The 19,766-nt window shown below is 37.3% G+C and overlaps 1 protein-coding gene across 4 annotated transcripts; it reads left to right on the top strand.

The window, feature by feature from the left end:
• The first annotated feature begins 1,510 nt into the window (after positions 1 to 1,510).
• LOC127212764 (vomeronasal type-2 receptor 116-like) lies at positions 1,511 to 18,553 on the top strand. Of its 4 annotated transcripts, none has more exons than XM_051172905.1 (8): positions 1,511 to 1,704; positions 2,168 to 2,180; positions 3,783 to 3,787; positions 5,205 to 5,472; positions 5,758 to 6,570; positions 7,951 to 8,178; positions 15,372 to 15,495; positions 17,649 to 18,553. In XM_051172905.1, the coding sequence occupies exons 1-8, from the start codon at positions 1,511 to 1,513 to the stop codon at positions 18,551 to 18,553; spliced, it is 2,550 nt and encodes an 849-aa protein (XP_051028862.1). The 4 variants fall into 4 exon arrangements, with proteins under 4 accessions (XP_051028862.1, XP_051028863.1, XP_051028861.1 ...); XM_051172906.1 differs by lacking the exon at positions 3,783 to 3,787 and adding an exon at positions 3,481 to 3,485; XM_051172904.1 differs by lacking the exons at positions 2,168 to 2,180; positions 3,783 to 3,787 and adding an exon at positions 2,007 to 2,012 and having other exon boundaries at positions 5,190 to 5,472.
• Positions 18,554 to 19,766: the final 1,213 nt, after the last annotated feature.

The following is a 19,766-nucleotide window of genomic DNA, read 5'->3' as shown; positions in this document are numbered from 1 at the left end:
AAAGATGAAACTAAACAAATACAATTATTGGGTGCTTACTTCTCTTAGACCTATTTGAACTCAGATGAAAAGCACATAGTGGTCTATATATAAATACTGGATTTGACCTCAAACTGGAAAAAAATAATGATATTATTAGCAGGAATTTGGGATGGAACAGAAGGTCATTTATCCTAAACTCAACATGCAGACTTAGGAAATTCAGAATTTTCATAGACTCTAGTTTCAACAATGTGTGTATTGTATCTATTTGTGTAGGAGTGTCTGTTGGTATGTGTGTGTGTGTGTGTGTTGACACACACATTTTTACACAAGAAATTAGGACAGGTATTATTTGAGAATTGCAAAGGTCTAGAGGAATTAGGGATGCAGTATCTTGTAAAGCTAGTGGGAAGAAAATCTCACCAGTATGCTCTTTTACTGGCAATGCAGATTCTAGACTGCCACCAAGAATAGATTACTATGAAAATTTCATAAGAAAAATTTACCCATTAAATCCATGGTTGTTTCCCAAGTATTATTTCCTTCTAAAATATTCAGCACAAGAGTTCTTTACAGATATTACTTGAATGTAAAAGAGTATAAAACAATACTGAAATGCAGAGCTGGAGTACAAGAAATGGCTTATTACATTCTATTGGTCCATGAGAACTGAGGATCTAGGATGTATATCACATGTTAGAACTCAAATATTTACCATAGTTTATTACTAGTAATGTAGGTGTTGGTTGAGGGATAAGTTTTATTTAATATTTGAAATGATACAAAAAGGTCATGAGTTCTCTTGGGATCTTGTTGAACTTTTAAAAAATCAACATTTAAAGTGTACATGAGTTACTATTTTTTGAGAAGCTGTATGGATTTTGATACACCAGGACTCAAGAAATTTCTGGATTTCACCTGACTATTGGTTCTCCAAACCTGGAAACACAGGCTTTGGGTAGATATTCTTTATTTGTCACTGGTGTGACATATTTCACAGTGTGTATGCTCTGAGGTTCTCAGATGTCCCAGACAAGTGGCTACCTGTGCATCATATAGACTTGCTGATTCAATGCTCACCATGTAAGCATGAGCCCTTTTGTATGTCCCTCCTGAATCAATAATTTATATTTAACTGTGGATAATCTAAAAAATATAGTGTCATAATTTCTAGTGGTGTACACATGAACAGATATTTAATATAGTACTGAAACAAAGCTTTCACTAAACAATCTCTGCCCAGGGATCTTAATATCCATAAACATGAATGATGTCATGGAACTAGAGACAGAACTATCATCAAATATATTTATCAACTCATGTTTACCACATGGACTGTGGTCCTCATATGGCAAGTCCCAGGGAAGATTCCTCCAGGAATGAGGAAGGGCCTAAGGGAAAAATGGAAAACAAACTTTCCATTGTCCAGAAAAATAAAAGAAGATAGGAAGACATAGGTGCCCATTTGATAGGCTGATATGCACGACACTTCACAATCCACAATACCAAGGCTTACAGGAGAACAAAGATGTTCACTTTGATTTTGTTCTACTTGCTTCTGAACACTCCACTTCTTGAGATGAGTTTCATTCCGTCCAGGTGCTTTTGGAGAATGAAGAAGGAAGAAAAGGACGGAGAGTTAATAGAAGCCTGCTTCTTCTCCCTTCGTGCAGTGCAATGGTCTGTGGAGAAAGACTATTTCAGCAACCTTCTGGATACACTGTAAGTACTTTTGAAATGTTCATATGGAGTTCATCACAAGTAATTTCTGGAGAGGTCTGAAGATAAGAAACAGAACAATACATTGATTGTTCTGTCTTTTTCTTCAAATGTGCACACAAAGAAACAATACCAAATTCTTTTTATAAACTCAGTCCCAATTTCTGAATTTAAATTGGCCCATAAAGTATTTTATGTTCCTTCCAGTTAGCATCCTGATTTCAAGGCCAGAAGTTGAGTGAACAAAGCAATCTCTACCATGATTCCAAGGATTAGCCCTCCTGTTGACAGTTTCCATGGCACAGTACACAGTGCTTTATCATCAAAAGAGACCCCATACTATTTCAATAAGTTTCACTCTGAGAAGGTACAATTATATAGCTATAGAGTGTGTTTCTGTCAGTGTGTAACTATTAGTTCATGTGTGGGGGCACCTAATGTTTGGAGTACACCTAGCTACAGAGAGCTTTCACACAGATGTTCATTTACTCACTAAAATTATCTGTATGTGGTCACTCTATAATTTCTGAACCTGCATCAAGAATGTAAGTAGGATTTCTGTCCTGTGTGAACTATAAAGATGTCCTTAAATCTCCATTTTAACTTGTATACATATACAACCATTGTCTTGTAAGTATTACAAAGCCCAGTTCTTCATTTTTTATTTAGCATAAAGAAGGAATGCTTAGACTGCAAATTTTATGTTTGAGAATTGAGGCTACCTCTAATAGTGGTGACAACTTATTTTCCTTGTCACCTGACTGGGTTACATTTGTGGCATGTGTAGTTAGTTGACAGTACTTGAGAACGTGATTAGAGGAGTTTCCTAGTAGCTCATCTCTGCAGTTCTTTAAGAAATATGTGTCTTCTTTTTTATGTCTAAGTTGTTTATTCTCCTACACTTTTATCACAGTTACTACTTATGTTTCTCTCTCAGTAATTTTACTCAGTATAATTGCATATTTTACCAGGTGGTTACTGTACACAGTTTTGTTTTGTGGGTTTCTGATAGTTGTTTTCAAGCACAGCACTTTAGATTACCAGGCCACTCTGGTAGCTCAAGTAACTGAAGTTCTTTATGTTTTGTACGCAAGAGTTAGTGTTTGTGTCACACAAATTCTAAGTCTCAACTTCCTGATGTGTTTTACTGAAACGTCCAATGGCAATTTTTCTGTCCTGTAATAAAGGGTATTCTAAAAGGAGCTATTTGTATATCAAAGATAACTCAAAGGTACAATTTCTAAATGGAAATCTAATTATATTTAAATATGACTAAATCATTCCGATTGAAGGATTATATTTGATACTTATTGTTCAGATGATAGGAAATAACTAGCAAGAGACAGAAGTGATTATTTCTTCTTATAAAGAGAATAAAAAACCTCATATTAAAATATTTTTGCCCATGTTATAAAAGAGCATTCCTTAGGTTCATACATCCAGATGCATACAGGCATACATCATTGTTAAATAATTTAATTGTTTATGTATTTTACCTACATTGCCTCCTCCCTCCTCTATTCCTGTTCCCAAGCTCTCTCCTGCATTCTCTGTTATTCAAAGAAGGGAAGCCCCCGACCAAATCACCTCAACTCATCAGTCACATCAGGACTGAGTATTTACTCTTCACGTGTGGCCTGAAAAAGAAGCCCCACCAAGAGAAAGTGATTTTTAAAAAAGGCAACAGAGTCCATGTCAGAGACAGTGCCACCTCCTCTTACTAGGGGGCCCACACTAAGCCTGAACTGCCCATTGAATACATCTATGTAGGGGACCTAGGTCCAGTTTTTGGATGGTCCTTGGTTGTTGATTCAGTTTCCACAAGTCCCTCTGTGGCCTGATAAACTGACTCTGTTGAAGTTCTTGTGGAGTTCATGTCATTTCTTGGTCCTTCTATACTTACCCCTACCTTTCTACAAGACTCTGAACAATTTGTCTAATATTTGGCTTTGATTCTCAGCATCTGTTTTGATTCACTGATGAATGGAACCCTCAGGGGACATCTATGCCAGGCTCCTGCCTGAAAGCACAGCAGAGTATCAATAATAGTGTCACAGGTTGTCTCTCTCCTGTGTTCTGAGTCTCAGTTTGGGCCAGGCATTGCTTGGACCTTCCCTAAATCTCTGCTCTATTTTTATCCCTGCATATCTTGTAGGAAAGGTAAAATTTAGAGTCATAGTTCTTGTGGGTTGGTTGGTATTCCCCTTCCTCCAGTAGGAGTTCTGTCTAGTTAGAGGGTGTCCTCTCATCTGAGTCACCACCATATTATCCCAGAACTGTCTTATTTATCCATCCTGTCAAAAAGGTATCTCCACCCATGCCTTATACTTACTGTTCAGGCCCTCTGTTCTGCTGCATCAGCTCTCCCCATGTCTGACATCTACCCTCATTTCTATCTGAGCTCTCTCCTACCTTGTTCCATATCTTCAACTTCTTCTGCTGTCTATTATATTTCCTTTTCTGAGTTAGAACAAAGCATTCTCTCTTGGGTCCTATTTCTAATTTATTTTCTTTGGGTTTGTAAATTCTAGTACTTTTATCCTGTCCTATATGGCTAAGTAAGTACATCGACGTGTGTTTTTGTTAGTCTGTGTTACCACACTCAGCAGATGTCTTCTAGTCTACTTGCCTGAAAATGTCATGATTTTCGTTGTTTTTATATCTGAGTAGTATTTCATTGTTTCATTCTCCATTGTTTGTTTGAGTGACATTACTTTTTCTGGATTCTAGCTATTATGAATAAACCATCATTGAGCAAGTGTCCTAGGGTGTATGTCCAGGTATGGTATAGCTATGTCTTAAGGTTGTGCTTTTACTAGTTTTCTGACAAAGTAACAGATTGATTTCTAAACTTAAACATACATCTTTTTAAATATGCATCTCCTGTGTGTGAATTTATTTAAAAATAAATCATTAAAAAATACTCTGCCTGAAAAATAATCTAAAGAGAAAAAGGAACAATATGAAGATGGACATAGGAGAATATGATAGCTTTCCAACTAGTTATAATTTATTGTTAGTACAGGAATCAAATGTTGCCCCAGAAACACTCCTGTGCATTCACCAGTCATTCTTTCACTACCTTAGCCAGTTCAGTTAATTTCATATGGAAATACCAGAAACTCAGAGGCTCACACATTATGTGTACTTTTCATATTTCTCAATAATTAATAAATGAATACATGATCAGGTTTGCAGTTTGATCAAAGCCTGTGGCCTTGTTTTTACCTTTTGAGCAAGCACTCAATAGCCACAGATGCAAAATGCTTTCCATGGAATATGCATGTTTTGTATAGATGAACTCACATGAAATTTTATAGGTGTTCCAAGATTTCATATTTTTGTGTCATCCAAATCTTATTACACAGGACAATTATGATTAACATAGGGATAAGGACAATATCTTCAAGTACAGGATAACCATTGAATTGACTGAAAATGATCATGTATATATCTTTGTACATAATCAATATTGTATCCTTTTACAGATCCCCAAATAAAAGCCAGTTTTCTCTGGTCTTGGCTTTTTCAGTGGATGAAATCAACCAAAACCCTGACCTTCTGCCAAATATATCTTTAGTATTTGAAGTACCATATTTTTTAAGTGTGTCAGAATTAAAACATCTCATTCATGCTTCTGGACTACATCATTTGTTTCCTCCTAATTATGACTGTATCCATGCACTCAATTGTACAGTATTTCTTACAGGACCAAACTGGGAAGCATCTGTACTTTTTGACACTTTCATGTCCAGCCATGAATCTCAGCAGGTGAGATTTTGTGGGGGTTAATATTTAATGAAGTTGTGTGTCCATTGTGGCTTTGATAAGATGCAAAGAAGGGTCTATAGAGGAGACTGGTCTTACTGGCCTCATGTCAAATTATGTAGTTCAATGTTATTCAGATACTTCATGAGGATCTGACATGTCTGTGTGTGAAATGGGGTAGTGGGAGCAGTAACAGGTAAGGATGATTTCTAGAACTTTTTACAGATAAGAATGTGTTTACTGGTTCTTAAAAGTGCATATTACACCATGTTGCTCCCTGTGTCCTAGGCACTTCAGCTTACTTATGGGCCTTTCCATCCCATCCTGAATGACTATGAACAATTTCCCTGTATTCATCAGATGGCCCATGAGGATACATCTCTTGCCATGGCCATGATCTCCTTCTTACTTTATTTCAACTGGAAGTGGGTAGGGCTGGCTGTCTCTGACAATGAACAGGGTACACAATTTCTTTCACATTTGAAAAGAGAGATGGAAAAGGATACAATCTGCTTTGCCTTTGTGAACATGATTCCAGTGAACATGGTGGTATACATGTCAAGAGCTGAAGTGTATTACAACCAAATCATGACATCGTCCACAAATGTTGTTATCCTTTATGGTGACACAGACAGTACTCTTGCTGTGGGCTTTAGAATGTGGGAATCTCTAGGTATACAAAAAACATGGGTCACTACCTCACAGTGGGATGTTCCTACAAGTAAGAGAGATTTCACTCTTGACTCATTCCATGGGACTTCTGCTTTTGCACACCACCATGGTAAGATATCTGGTTTTAAAAATTTTGTGCAGACATTGAACCCTCTCAAATACTCAGATAAATATCTGGCAAGGCTGAAGTGGATGAACTTTAACTGTGAAGCCTCAGCATCTAACTGTAAGACAATGAAGAACTGCTCAACGAATTCCTCTTTGGAATGGCTGGTGGCACAGACTTTTGACATGGCCTTCAGTGAGAGCTGTTATGACATATACAATGCTGCGCATGTTGTGGCCCATGTCATTCATAAGATGATTCTTCAACATTTAGAAAATCAGCTAATTGAGAATGGGAAAGAATATGATTATAGCTGTTCTAAGGTAGTGTTTCTTCTATTGGATGATACCTGCTCTCATCAATGTCTTAGCTTTTAAGAGTCTCTCAGATGATTCAACTTAGTGAACTAGGAAATGTTTCCCAAAAACATTAGGTTTCTAAATGTTTTTATGTTGACACAATAAATCTAGAGCTATGTATAGATCTCTAATCCAAAAGTATTGGAATAAAAGATACCATTTATCAGTGAAAATCAGTGATTCTGTAACAGAGCACCTGAATATGATCATACTTGTTCTAATATGAGAGAGATAATTAGTCTTTTTTCATTAATTGTCTCCTTGATGAGGAGATGAGTGTTTGTTTATTAATTCTGAAATTTGCAGTAATAAGTTCAGGGGATTGTTTTCTTAATTGATTCTCCCCAAACGTAGTCTCTGTTCACCTTCCTCAAAATCTTAGTGTAATTGCACAGAAATAGTTATGTGAATCAGTTTATCACACACACACACATACAGACACACACAGAGACACACACACAGACACACACACATTTGTTTGAATATATGGTTTCTCCTTGTGTATTTGTTTTTCTAAGTGTGTTTCTGGGTATCTGTGTGTATATCTCTGTTGATGTTTGTATGCAAAGATGTGTGTGTGTCTGTGTATGTGTGTGTGTGTGTGTGTTTCTGTGCAGCTGACTGTCTGTTTGTAGAAGTAAGTATAAAGTGTCTGTGTTTCAATGCCCACGTACATGTTTTTTGCCTTTGTGCATGTATGTGTGTTCTGTGTTTCTGTGTATTGGCTTGCATGTATGTATATCTCTTGCTCTCTCTCTGTGTGTGTGTGTGTGTGTGTGTGTGTGTGTTTATGTTTCTGTCTGTCTCTCTTTTGATGTTGTGAGCATAAATCTATTTTGTGTCAATGTCTCTCTGTGTGAATGTTTGTATCTCATTACATCTCCCTGTGTGTATTTATATGTGCATGTGTGTGTCTATGTGTGTGTTTGGTACATTTATGTACTTGTGTGTCTGTTTCGGTGTATATGTCTGTCTGCACCTGTATGCTCATTTGTGTGTCTGTACATGTACATTAATATGTGTGTTAACAAATATGTGGCTATATTATGTGTGTATCTCTCTATATATGTAGGTCTCCCTGTGTGCAGATGCATGCGTATGTGTGTGTGTGTGTGTTGCACATCTATGTTTGATGTATATGTGCTTGTCTGTACTTGTGTTTCTTAGTTTCCTTTCAGTGAACTAAAATTCTGCAAACATTATGACAAATTAACATATCATTTTGATTTCATTGAAAATCTCCACCTGATACCTTCAATAAAATTGCATTTCAGATGAAATCATAATACATTTGCTCCCATCAGGGAAGAACATATAGATTATATAATACTGCCTGTTTTTAAGATGCACTCCTTGATGAGAAAGACCAACTTCACCAGCCCTAATGGAGACAAAGTGAACATGAACCAGAAAGAAAAATTTCAGAAGGAGTATGACATTTTCTACATTTGGAATCTTCCACAGGATTTTGAACTTAAAGTGAAGATAGGAAAATTTAGCCCACATTTTACACCTGGTCAGCAGTTTCATTTATCTGAAGACATGTTTGAGTGGGCCACAGGAAGTAGACAGGTTGGTTTTAAAGAACTCTACTGATTTCCATCACATACCGGTAAACACTGTATGTTTAGTTGATCCATTTATGATTTTTGATAAATTAGTGGAAGGAAATTAATTGCCACATAAGAAACCTACTTCTAGTCTCCTATGTTGCATTTCTAACTTTCACTACTTTTGATGTGACCTTTTATTAATTCTTTGAAGAGTTCATGTAATAGATATAGTGTATTTTATTATAACGGAAACTGTGTTTTTTAATGTGATTATAAAACAACTTTTGACCACTGATTTATAATATTTCCAATAAAGTGAGCGATATACTCATGGTACCATTCTTATTACTCTACAGTAATTTCCTCACTTATTATGAACCTCTGATAAGAAAAATTAAAAACACTGAGGCTAACTGTAATGATGGAGTAAACAAAAATACAAAGGCATTAGGAAACAAATGCATTATTTCTTTTACTTTTATTTATTTTTAAATTTAATTTAAAAATTTTTATTCCTTTTACATTCCAGCCTTAGCCCCCTCCCTCATGTCCTTCCAGGCCCACCCTCTCTCCTCCTTCCCTCTATACCCCTTCCCTAGTCCTCAGAGAAAGGAGCCCTTCTCCCCTACTCACAGACCCCAGCCTGTCAAGTATCATAAGGGCTGCCTGCACACTCTTCCTCTGTGTTTTGATAAATTACCCCACCAGGGAGATGTGATCAAATTGCAGGCAACTGTTTTATTTTATAGGTTTGCTTAAGCCTTCTTACAAAGAAGCCCTACATTTTCAACACCTCTCTAATCATGAATCAGGTATTTTTTGTGATAAATATAAAATATTCTATGACTTATTACTTTGTATTTTCTTTCTTTTTTATATGTATTTGGGTTTTCTGTATGGATATATGTCCATGCAACACTGGCAAATGCGGGGTATATGGACATTAGAAGAGTGATACAGATTCCTGGGAATGTGAGACAGCTTAGATGTGCAAACTGGGTGCAAGAAATCAATTGTTATTGACAGGTTGTCCATGACGCAGCTCTGAATTGTGCCATGTAAAAAAAGAGATCACTACAGTATGCTTGCTTGGTCTTCTTAATTCTTGCGTATTTCGTTCAAACTAATGAAGCAGTGCCTAGTTTCCTTCTATGTATTTGGAGGTATTGGTAGTAATACATTTTTGGCTATGCAGCAATTTATAAATAAAAATTTCCATCATAGCTCCAGAGTATGTTATAGGTATGAATTCTGATGTGTTTGAATTTAAGGTATTCTATTCCAACTATGCAACTACAATGTGTTTAAAATTTAAAGATGTTAAGTCCAGGAATTCAGGTTGCTCATGTACTGTGGGATTTGCTGTTAATACTCCTTCTCAGAGTGATGAGGGGAATCATTGTTATGCAGAGGAACAGATGATCTGAAGCTTAGCTACTGAGATATATATCATTTCACTTGCAGCAATGATATCTTCTGTATGTTTTAGGCACAGCTTGATTGAGCATTACAAAACCATGCACTGGAATAATACTCAATGTTAAAATAATATATAGAAGCATTGCTCTGCTTCCAGATGTGCATATTAGGATACATGCAGAAACAAACAAACATAAAAATGATGATATCAAATCTACCTAGCTCAAAATGTTACTGTCATAGTCTTAAATAAGAGTATGTTCAATTATATCCTAAATACATAATTCAAAGAATGATTATTAGAGTGTCTTATGAAAAGTGAGAAGAGGAGACATACATTACCTCTGGAAGGACACAAGGGGTCACAAAAATTAACATAAAATAAGCCACTGAAAAAGAATGTGGAAAAGGAATCCCATGAAGGTACAAAATAATAAAAATATTCCAACAAAAATATGTAAAGAAAAAACAAATTAAATGATATAAAATTCTAAGTAAAAAGTCTCACCAAGACAATATCTCAAGATAAAGACAGGATTACAAAGATTGAATGTTATGTATAAGTATTAGAAAACTCAAACTATAACAATAATAAAACCAAACTGAAGATTCAAAATATAGGAGACTCAGGGTTTCTTATTAAAAGATCAAATTTACAATCCAAGTTCACAATGGGTAAAAGAAGGACACACTCAACTCATTAACACTCTATCCAGTAAAATGTAATCATAAATTTCATGTTAGATGTGTGCCCATCAAGATGTAATAGTCATTTATATAGCAAACAATCAAAAATTAGTAAAGGAACAACCCTTGGCCTATTTAACTTAAAAATTATTTTGTAACAAAGACATAAATTTGAAGGCTGCAGTACAGAAGACTCTGTCATAGCACGTTCCCATCTGTATAATGGCCAATTTCACTATGGATATTCTTACAGTGGAAGAGTTATAGTGATGTATTTCAAATATTTTACAGCCAACCACAGTAACTATAAACAGAAACGTTATTCCTCATAATACAAGGGTACAGAACAGTGTTCAATAATACACACAATGACAGGGATTTATAACCACTGAAACAGCACTACAAAAGACACTAATTGAATCACTTCACATGATGAATGCAAGAATCAAAGGAACACATAGGAAGCACTAAACTCCAGAGAAAAATAACTACCAGGAAATTTTTAAATACTACAATATCAACAAACAGACAATATTCACCAAATAATTTATAGTTCATGATCACATTATCTAATAAAACCCCATAGACAACAAGATTGGATCAATAAAACAACAACAACAAAAGCAACAACAACAACACCCCCAAATTTTTCTGTATTACTTCCATGGGAAAAGTTACTTTTACCCAGAATGGAATCCTTCTATACAAATGGAGTGATGCATTTTTATGAAATGGAAAAGAAAAAAGAAATGGAAACAGACAAATGAAAAACCCATGAAAATATTCATGTGCATGGACATGGATGGGTTATTTCTTGAGTAAACACCTATCTCGACAATTCAACTAGACACCCGAATGTTCAGTCTCTACATCCAAGTCTATTTCACTCAAGAAATGAAATCATGATTCAAAAATACAGATCAGTTAAATGAGATACATCATTTAAATACACTCTAAGATGGAATTATATGATTATACAAAAATATTCATTTGTCCACAAATTTCAGGATTTCCTTGTTTTTAATAACTGAATAGTATTCCATAGTGTAAATGTACCACAGTTTCTTTATCCATTCTTCTACTGAGGGACACTTAGGCTGTTTCCATGATCTGGCTATTATGAATAAGGCTGCTATGAACATGGTTGAGCAAATTTTCTTGTTGTGTGCTGGAGCATCTTCTGGGTATATTCCAAGGAGTGGAATAGCTGGGTCTTGAGGAAGCCCTATACCCAGTTTTCTGAGATAGCACCAGATAGCTTTACAAAGTGGCTGTACTAATTTGCATTCCCTCCAGCAATGAAGGAGTGTTCCTCTCTCTCCACATCCTTTCCAGCATGGGGAGTCACTTGAATTTTTGATCTTAGCCATTCTGATGGGTGTAAGATGGAATCTCAGAGTTGTTTTGATTTGCATTTCCCTGATGACTAAGGAGGTTGAGCATTTCTTTAAGTGTTTCTCAGCCATTTGATACTCCTCTGTTGAGAATTCTCTGTTTAGTTCCAAGCCCCATTTCTCAATTGGGTTATTTGGTTTGGTGGTGTTTAATTTCTTGAGTTCTTTATATATTTTGGATATTAGACCTTTGTCAGATGTAGGGTTGGTGAAGATCTTTTCCCAGTCTATAGGCTGTCGCTTTTTTCTGTTGACAGTGTCTCCTGCCTTACAGAAGCTTCTCAGTCTCATGAGGTCCCATTTTATAATTGTTGATGTTAAGGCCTGGGGTGTTGGTGTTCTGTTCAGGAAGTTGTCTCCTGTGTCAATGTGTTCCAGGCTCTTCCCCACTTTTTCTTCTAACTGATGGATTGAGCTAGAAATGATCAAATGAGTGAGTTAACCCAGAAGCAGAAAGAGTCAAATGGTATATACTCACTTATATCTGCACACTAGCCCAAGGGGCATGTCCCACGAAAGCCTTCACTTACCAGGAAACTGGGACAGAGGGGAGGACATCCTATTGGGACTGTAGATGAGAGAAGCATGGGAGAATAGTAAAGTAGAAGGATCCAGAGGGTCCTAGAAACCTACAAGAAGAACATTACGATAGGCAAATTTGGGCCCAGGGGTCCCGCTCAAACTATGGCACCAGCCAAGGACAATACAGGCCGTAAACTTCAAAGCCCTATCCAGATCTAGCCAATGAACAGGACATTCTTCACAGTTGAGTGGGGAGTGGGGTATGATTTTCACACGTACTCTGATGCCTCATATTTGACCATGTCCTCTGGATGGGGAGACCTGGTGGCACTCAGAGGAAGGATAGCAGGCTACCAAGAAGAGACTTGATACCCTAGAGCATATAAAGGGGAGGAAGTCCCCCTCAGTCACAGTCTTAGAGGAGGGGAGTAGGGGGAAAATGGGAGGGAGGGAGGAATTGGAGGATACAAGGGATGGGATAACCATTGAGATGTAAAAAGAATAAATTAATAAAATAAAATCCATAAATATAAAGAAGTCCATCACCCATTCAGAGTAAAATGGAAACATATTGGAATACAAAGAACATGTAATGTCTTGACAGAATAGAATTATTATGGCAAACAGATTGCAAGCATTGTGCTAGATGAAGAGAAAAAAATTTCAATTAAAATCAGAATTTTATGATTATGGGTGTGTGTGGTATACGTTTTAATCCAAACAGTTTGTAGGCAGATTTAGAAAATTCCCTGTTGATATGTGGCCAGTTTGACCTATATAGCGAATCTAAGACTGGCAGTTTGACATAGAGACCATGCCTTAAAATATTGAAGAGAAATAGGGCAGCAATATGCACTGTCTCCAATCTTCTTCAAAATGGTCATTACAATCTTACCAATTGCCTAGCTGAAGATTGGGATAGCTACTGGGACTTCCTACTGGTACTCTAGGTGAGAGAGGTAAGGATGAATGTGGAAATAGAAGGACCCAGAGGGTCCTAGAAACCTACAAGAAGGCAATTAAGGCTGGCAGATCTGGACTCAGGCCGGTCAGCTAAAAATCCTGTACTAACCAAGGACAATGCATGCAATAAACCTAGAACCTGTATCCAGATCTAGCCAATGGACAGCAAATTCTCTATTACTTTGAGGATAGCAGGGACTGACTCACACATGAACTCTGATATCCCCTACTTGACTACTTCCCCTCGGTGGGGAGACCTGTTAATGCTCAGAAGAAAAGTAAGCAGGCTACCAGGAAGAGACCTGATAGGCTGTGATCTTATAGTGGGGGAGAAGGTCCCTTTCTGTCACAAACCTAGGGGACGGGAATAGGATGAAAAAGGGAGGGATGGGGAATTGGAAGATACAAGTGAGGGGATAAAAATGAGATTTCATCTGAATAAATTACTTAAATAAAGAAAATTTTACCATGTGCCAAAATAACCTTGAAAGCATATTTTAAAAAGAGAGAAAGCATCTAATTATAAGTGAGTATATACCATTTGAGTCTTTCTGCTTCTGGGTTAACTCACTCAGTATGATAATTTCTAGTTCCATCCATTTGTCCACAAATTTTGGGAATTCCTTGTTTTTAATAGCTGACTAGTATTCTATAGTGTTGATGTACCACAGTTTCTTTATCCAGTCTTCTACTGAGGAACACTTAGGCTGTTTCCAGGTTCTGGCTATTATGAAGAAGGTTGTTATGAATATGGTTGAGCATATGCCCTTGTTGTGTGCTAGAGCATCTTCTAAGTATATTCCAAGGAGTGGAATTGCTGAGTCTTTTTTCTGAGATAGATTTCCAAAGTGATTGTTCATGTTTGCATTCCCACCAGCAATAAAGAATTGTTCCTCTTTCTCCACATCCTCACCACATGTGATGTCACTTGAATTTTTGATCTTAGCCATTCTGATGGGTGTAAGATAGATTCTCTGAGTTGTTTTGATTTGCATTTCCCTGATGACTAAAGAATATATACTCAATTATAATTATACACTAGCCCAAGGGGCATGTCCCATGAAGGTCTTCACTTGCCAGGAAAATGGGGTAGATGTGAAGACATCCTCTTGGTACTCTAGGTGAGAGAAGTATGGGAGGATGGGGAAATAGAAGGATCCAGAGAGTCCTAGAAATCTACAAGAAGAATATTATGATGGGCGGATCTGGGCTCAGTGTTTCTGCTCAAACTATGGCACCAAGCAAGGACAATATGTGCAGCAATCATCAAACCCCAAGCCAGATCTAGACAATGGACAAGACATTTTCCACAGTTGAACAGAGAGTAGAGACTAACTTTCACATAAACTCTGGTGCCCCATATTTGACCACATCCCTTTGATGGGGAGGCCTGGTGGCACTCAGAGGAAGGATAACAGGATATCAAGAAGTACTTGATACACTATGATTATATAGAGGGATAGGAGGTCTTCCTCAGTCACAGATATAGGTGAGGGGACTAGGATGAAAGTGGGAGGGATGGGGGAATGGGAGAATACAAGGGATGGGATAACAATTTAGACTTGAGGAGATATTTCCTGTTTTAGATGTGCTTTAGCCATATCTTGCTAAGCCATTGCTGTGATTAAACTTTGGCCAGGGACAAAGTGAGGAAGAAAGGTTGTTTTGGCTCATGGGTTATAGACAAGGGAAGACAAGGAAGGAGCTTGAAGACTGAAACTAAAGCATAAGCCCTTGAGAGAACACTGTTTACTGGCTTGCTCTGTGTCATTTCTCACACATCCTTGCCTACAAACAGCATTGTCTTTAGTAGACTGGACATGCCTACAATGAATACCAAGTAATAAAGTGCATTATTGTTAGAAAGACAGGCTATTCTGATAGAGAGAATTTCTCAGGTAAGGTTCATTCCATGTTCTCTATCTTTTTATTGTACTTTGTGTCAGCTTGGTGAAAATCAACAAGCAAACCAGGTTGCAATCTCTGTAGTGTTTGCACAAAGTACACTAATATTCTGCTTCCATAATGTCTAAGATTTGGTAAAGAGCTCAACTTTTCATCAACTTGCTTTTAATATATTCACATGTTTGGCATTATACAAAGTGCTCAGTGACATGTGGTTCCTTAGATTCTGTATATGAAATAAGCTTATTGATATCTCAACATGCTAATATAATATAGTTATGGATGAAGTAGGTAAAACTCAATATGCATCTTTTTTTCTCAGATGCTGCCCTCTGTATGCAGTGCTGACTGTCATCCTGGATTCAGAAAATTCAGACAGGAGGGAATGCCAGTCTGCTGTTTTATTTGTATCCACTGTCCAGAAAATGAAATTTCTAATGGAACAAGTGAGTGTTTGCTGCTGTGATAAACTTTACATTGATAATCCTCTCCACCAAGAAAAGGACGCTGAAGGAGCCTAAAAGGCAACTACAAAAGTAAAATATACCATTTTCTCCATTAGCAATCATAGGAATACAAACACTAAAAATGCCATAACAACAACAACAACAACCACCCTTCTGCCTAGATGTACATTTTGATTCCATCTCTGTCACATCATATTTTCTCAAAGAAACAAAATGAAACTGCCATGTCAGCATATTCTGTATGAGTTCTGTCCTTGTTATTAATTTCTCCTATAACTACATGCATGGCAGATTCTAGTCATGAATTTTTTAAGTGTGCATTTATTCTTTTTGCATGTATATATGTGTCCCTACATATTCTTATGTACACCATATATGCACGGAATCCAACAGAGGACAGAATATGGTACCAGAACTGATGGACTACTGTGTAAGGAAGGAGCTAGAAACCAAGTCTGTATCCTTAGAAAAATTAGTGTAGTGATCAAAAAATTACTTGTAAATTTATCAGAAACTGCTGAGTTTGAGACAGAATCTGTATGCTATTTAGAGGCCCATTTTCTTTTCCCCCCTTCTTTATTGTAATTTATTCTGATTACATTCCAATTGATATTCCCACATCCACTTTCAAATGTCTGAGGTAATTTGTTTCTAGGAAGCTGAGGATAATTGTTGACACATAGTTTACAAAATACAAGGAGTCTTATGTCAAATATTTTGTAAATAGAACCCAATTAATAATTTCATGAAATAATATAATAGAATGGGTTTTTACGGAAAAAAATTAGTCACAAACATTCAGATTTCATTGTAATCTATAAAGCCAGTTTAGTAAAATGATTATATATTTATGTTTGGCTAAATGCAAATGGACAATGAATAGTTTTTTTCGCATTTGCCTGTCATACTATGCAGTGAAATTAAGCTTTTAAAAGATATTTCTGGCCGATAAGATGGCTTAACATTTAAATCATTTGCCACTAAGACTGATACCTGGCATTCATTCCCAGAACCCATAGAGTAAGAGGAGGCAAAGAACTCTCATACATGGCTTCTGACATCTATGCAGTCAAATCACATCCATAATTATTAAACATACTGTAATAAAACTCATTTTAAATGCAAAACTGAATAAGAACTAATGATAATTACATCAATAAATAAAAAAATGTTAATATTATTTTTAGGTGTGTGTGTGTTGTGTGGGTATGTGTATATAAAGGTAGATGCAGGTGAGAGGCCACTAGTACCTCTATAATTAATTTGCAGGCAGTTGTGAAACACCTCACACAGGTTCTGAGAACTGAACTCAGGTTCTTTTGCAAGAGGAGAACATTTGCCGGGCACGGTGGCACATGCCTTTAATCCCAGCACTCGGGAGGCAGAGGCAGATGGATATCTGTGAGTTTGAAGCCAGTCTGGTCTACAAAGCAAGGCCAGGTAAGTGAAGGCTACACAGAGAAACCTTGACTCAAAAAATCAAAACAAAACAAAGAACAGAAAGCAAAAAAAATCTAGGTAATTTTTGTATGTGGGTTTTGTTTTACTTTCCCCATGCTACTTATCAATATATATATATATATATATATATTTACCTCAGAGTATAGTCACAGAGTCAGTGTCTCAAGAAATTGAAATGAGGGAAGCAGGAATGTGCTGGATGCTTCCCATGAAGGTGGAGTCAAGATGAAAGGCTTTGTAGTGCTCAGTCTGTAGAGAGGTTTCTACCTCAGTGATAGAGCTAGTGCTTCTCATGGTCAAGACTCAGGAATTCTTTGTCAATGCTGCCAGATTAGAACATAAATAAGGACATATTTATCATTATTTTTGATTTTTTTATAGTTCTCAAACTTTTATATTACATTTATACACTGGTAAACTTTACTTCTCATACTGACATTTCTACTTCTCCCAAATGATTACCAAATTTTTGAGCAGATATGCTACATTTATTTGGAAGCACAAATATAAATAATAAGAAGAAATAGAAGCATTGTTGTATAGCAATGTCCTTCAATTATATTATCAGCAATAAAATGGAGGTAGCCCAAAGCTCTTCCAACAGACTTATTGAAATGTATTATTAATAAACTGCTGAAGCTGCACTAACAAATCTTTCCTTTCTCAATCAGACATGGATCTGTGTGTGAAGTGTCCAGAGGACCAGTATGCCAACACAGAGCAGAATCACTGCATCCACAAAGCTGTGATCTTTCTGGGCTTTGAAGACCCCTTGGGGATGGCTCTGGCCATACTGGCCTTGTGCTTCTCTGCCTTCACAGCTCTGATTCTTGGGATATTTTTGAAACACAATGACACTGCCATTGTGAAGGCCAATAACCGCTCTCTCAGCTACATATTACTCATGTCACTCATGTTCTGTTTCCTCTGCTCCTTGCTCTTCATTGGCCATCCAAACTCAATCTCCTGCATCCTGCAGCAAATCACATTTGGAATTGTATTTACTGTGGCTATTTCTACCGTGTTGGCCAAAACAATCACAGTGGTTCTGGCTTTCAAAATCACAACTCCTGCAAGAAGGATGAGGTACATTCTGGTTTCAGGAACACTTAACTACATCATTCTCCTCTGTACACTCATCCAAATTATTCTCTGTTCAATCTGGCTAGGAGCTTCTCCTCCAACTGTTGATATTGATGCAGACTCTGATCATGGCCACACCATCATTGTCTGCCACAAGGGTTCAGTTATTGCATTTTACTGTGTCCGAGGATACTTAGGCTGCCTGGCCCTCGGAAGCTTCACTGTGGCTTTCTTGGCCAGAAACCTGGCTGACACATTCAAAGAAGCCAAATTCCTGACATTCAGCATGCCAGTGTTATGCACTGTGTGGATCACATTCCTTCCTGTATACCATAGCACCAAGGGCAAGTTCATGGTGGCTTTGGAGATTTTTTGCATCTCGTCTTCCAGTGCAGGGATGCTGGGGTGCATCTTTGTTCCCAAGTTCTACATAATTTTATTAAGGCCAGACAAAAATTGTCTTCAGAAGATCAGGGAGAAATCATATTCCTAAGATCATATTTCATGAATGCTTTTTGTTAAATTAATTTATTTATTCAATTTACATCCTGATAGTAGACACCATCCTTTCTCTCCTTCCAGTGCTACCCTTCCTCCCTCTCTCCATCCCCTCTCCTGTATGCCTCAGAATAGTGGAGACTGCCTTCCCATGCACCCCAGCCTACCAAGTTGCATCAGGACTGGCTATATACTCTTCCTCTGGGGCCTAGAAATGCAGTCCCACAAGGAGGAAGTGATCAAAATTCTGGCAGCACAATCCAAGTCAGTAACAGCCCCTGCATACTTCTTACTAGAGGACCCACATGAAGCCTGAGCTGCCCATCATCTACATCTGTGTAGGGGGCATAGGTCCAGTTCATGCCTGGTCCTTGGTTTTTGCCTCAGTCTCAGCAAGCCTCTCTGTGCCCTGGTTAGCTGGCACTTTTGGTCTTTTTGTGCAGCTCCTGTCACCTCAAAGTCCATTTCTCCTTCTTCCCACTGTTCCACAAGACTTCCTATTATCGCTCAATGTTTGGACGTGAGTCTCAGCATTTGTTTTGAACCTGTGTTTAGCAGAGCCTCCCAGCAGACAACAGTTAGGCTACTGTCTACAAGCATAGCAGAATATCATTAATAATATCAGGGTTTGGCTCTGCCAATGGACTGTGTCTTGGTTTATGCCAGGAAGTCTGACTGGTAAATGAATTCTAACTGACAAATATAAAGTTGGTTCATAACCACAAAATATTGGGGTACAGTACATGATCTGTCTCTTCTTAGAATGATGCTCACTGTTTCCTCTAATGATGCTGCATAGCAGCATCATGACTACTAGAGTTCTATGTCGCCCATATTATCTTGCCCTGATCTACTTATTTCACAATTTATTACTCTTGGGGCATAGTGGAGAGTGCAAATATTCTTTTCTTCTTTAGAATAAAACATTCAAAATAAAATCAAACTTTATAATATCTGGATGAATGATCTTGATGCCAGTCGAATGGTGATTCAAAATTTGAGGAAGTTTGTGGGAGAGTGAACTCATGTTTGCACATGAAGGTAAACCAATTTTCCTCCTTACAGGGGGAAAGTAAGGGAATCTTGACGTTATCCAAGGAAGTAGGAGATTTAAACTTAGAAATTGATGGTTTGATAAACATAAAGAATACTAAAGAAGATGGGTTTGTGTCTTAGCCTTAGCAGCTAATATCATGTCTTGTTCTTTA

This window comes from Acomys russatus, chromosome 31, assembly GCF_903995435.1.
Source record: "Acomys russatus chromosome 31, mAcoRus1.1, whole genome shotgun sequence".
NCBI classification, from domain to species: domain Eukaryota; kingdom Metazoa; phylum Chordata; class Mammalia; order Rodentia; family Muridae; genus Acomys; species Acomys russatus.
The sequence above is the reverse complement of the archived record's forward strand: the minus strand, read 5'-3'. Positions and strand labels throughout refer to the sequence as shown.

Bases quoted from the DNA above. Each gene is read 5' to 3' on its own strand.
- LOC127212764 (XM_051172904.1), top strand. From the start codon at position 1,511: ATGTTCACTTTGATTTTGTTCTACTTGCTTCTGAACACTCCACTTCTT. The intron at 5,473-5,757 runs GTGAGATTTTGT...CCTGTGTCCTAG, and splicing joins CCAGCCATGAATCTCAGCAG to GCACTTCAGCTTACTTATGG. The intron at 8,179-15,371 runs GTTGGTTTTAAA...TTTTTTTCTCAG, and splicing joins GGGCCACAGGAAGTAGACAG to ATGCTGCCCTCTGTATGCAG.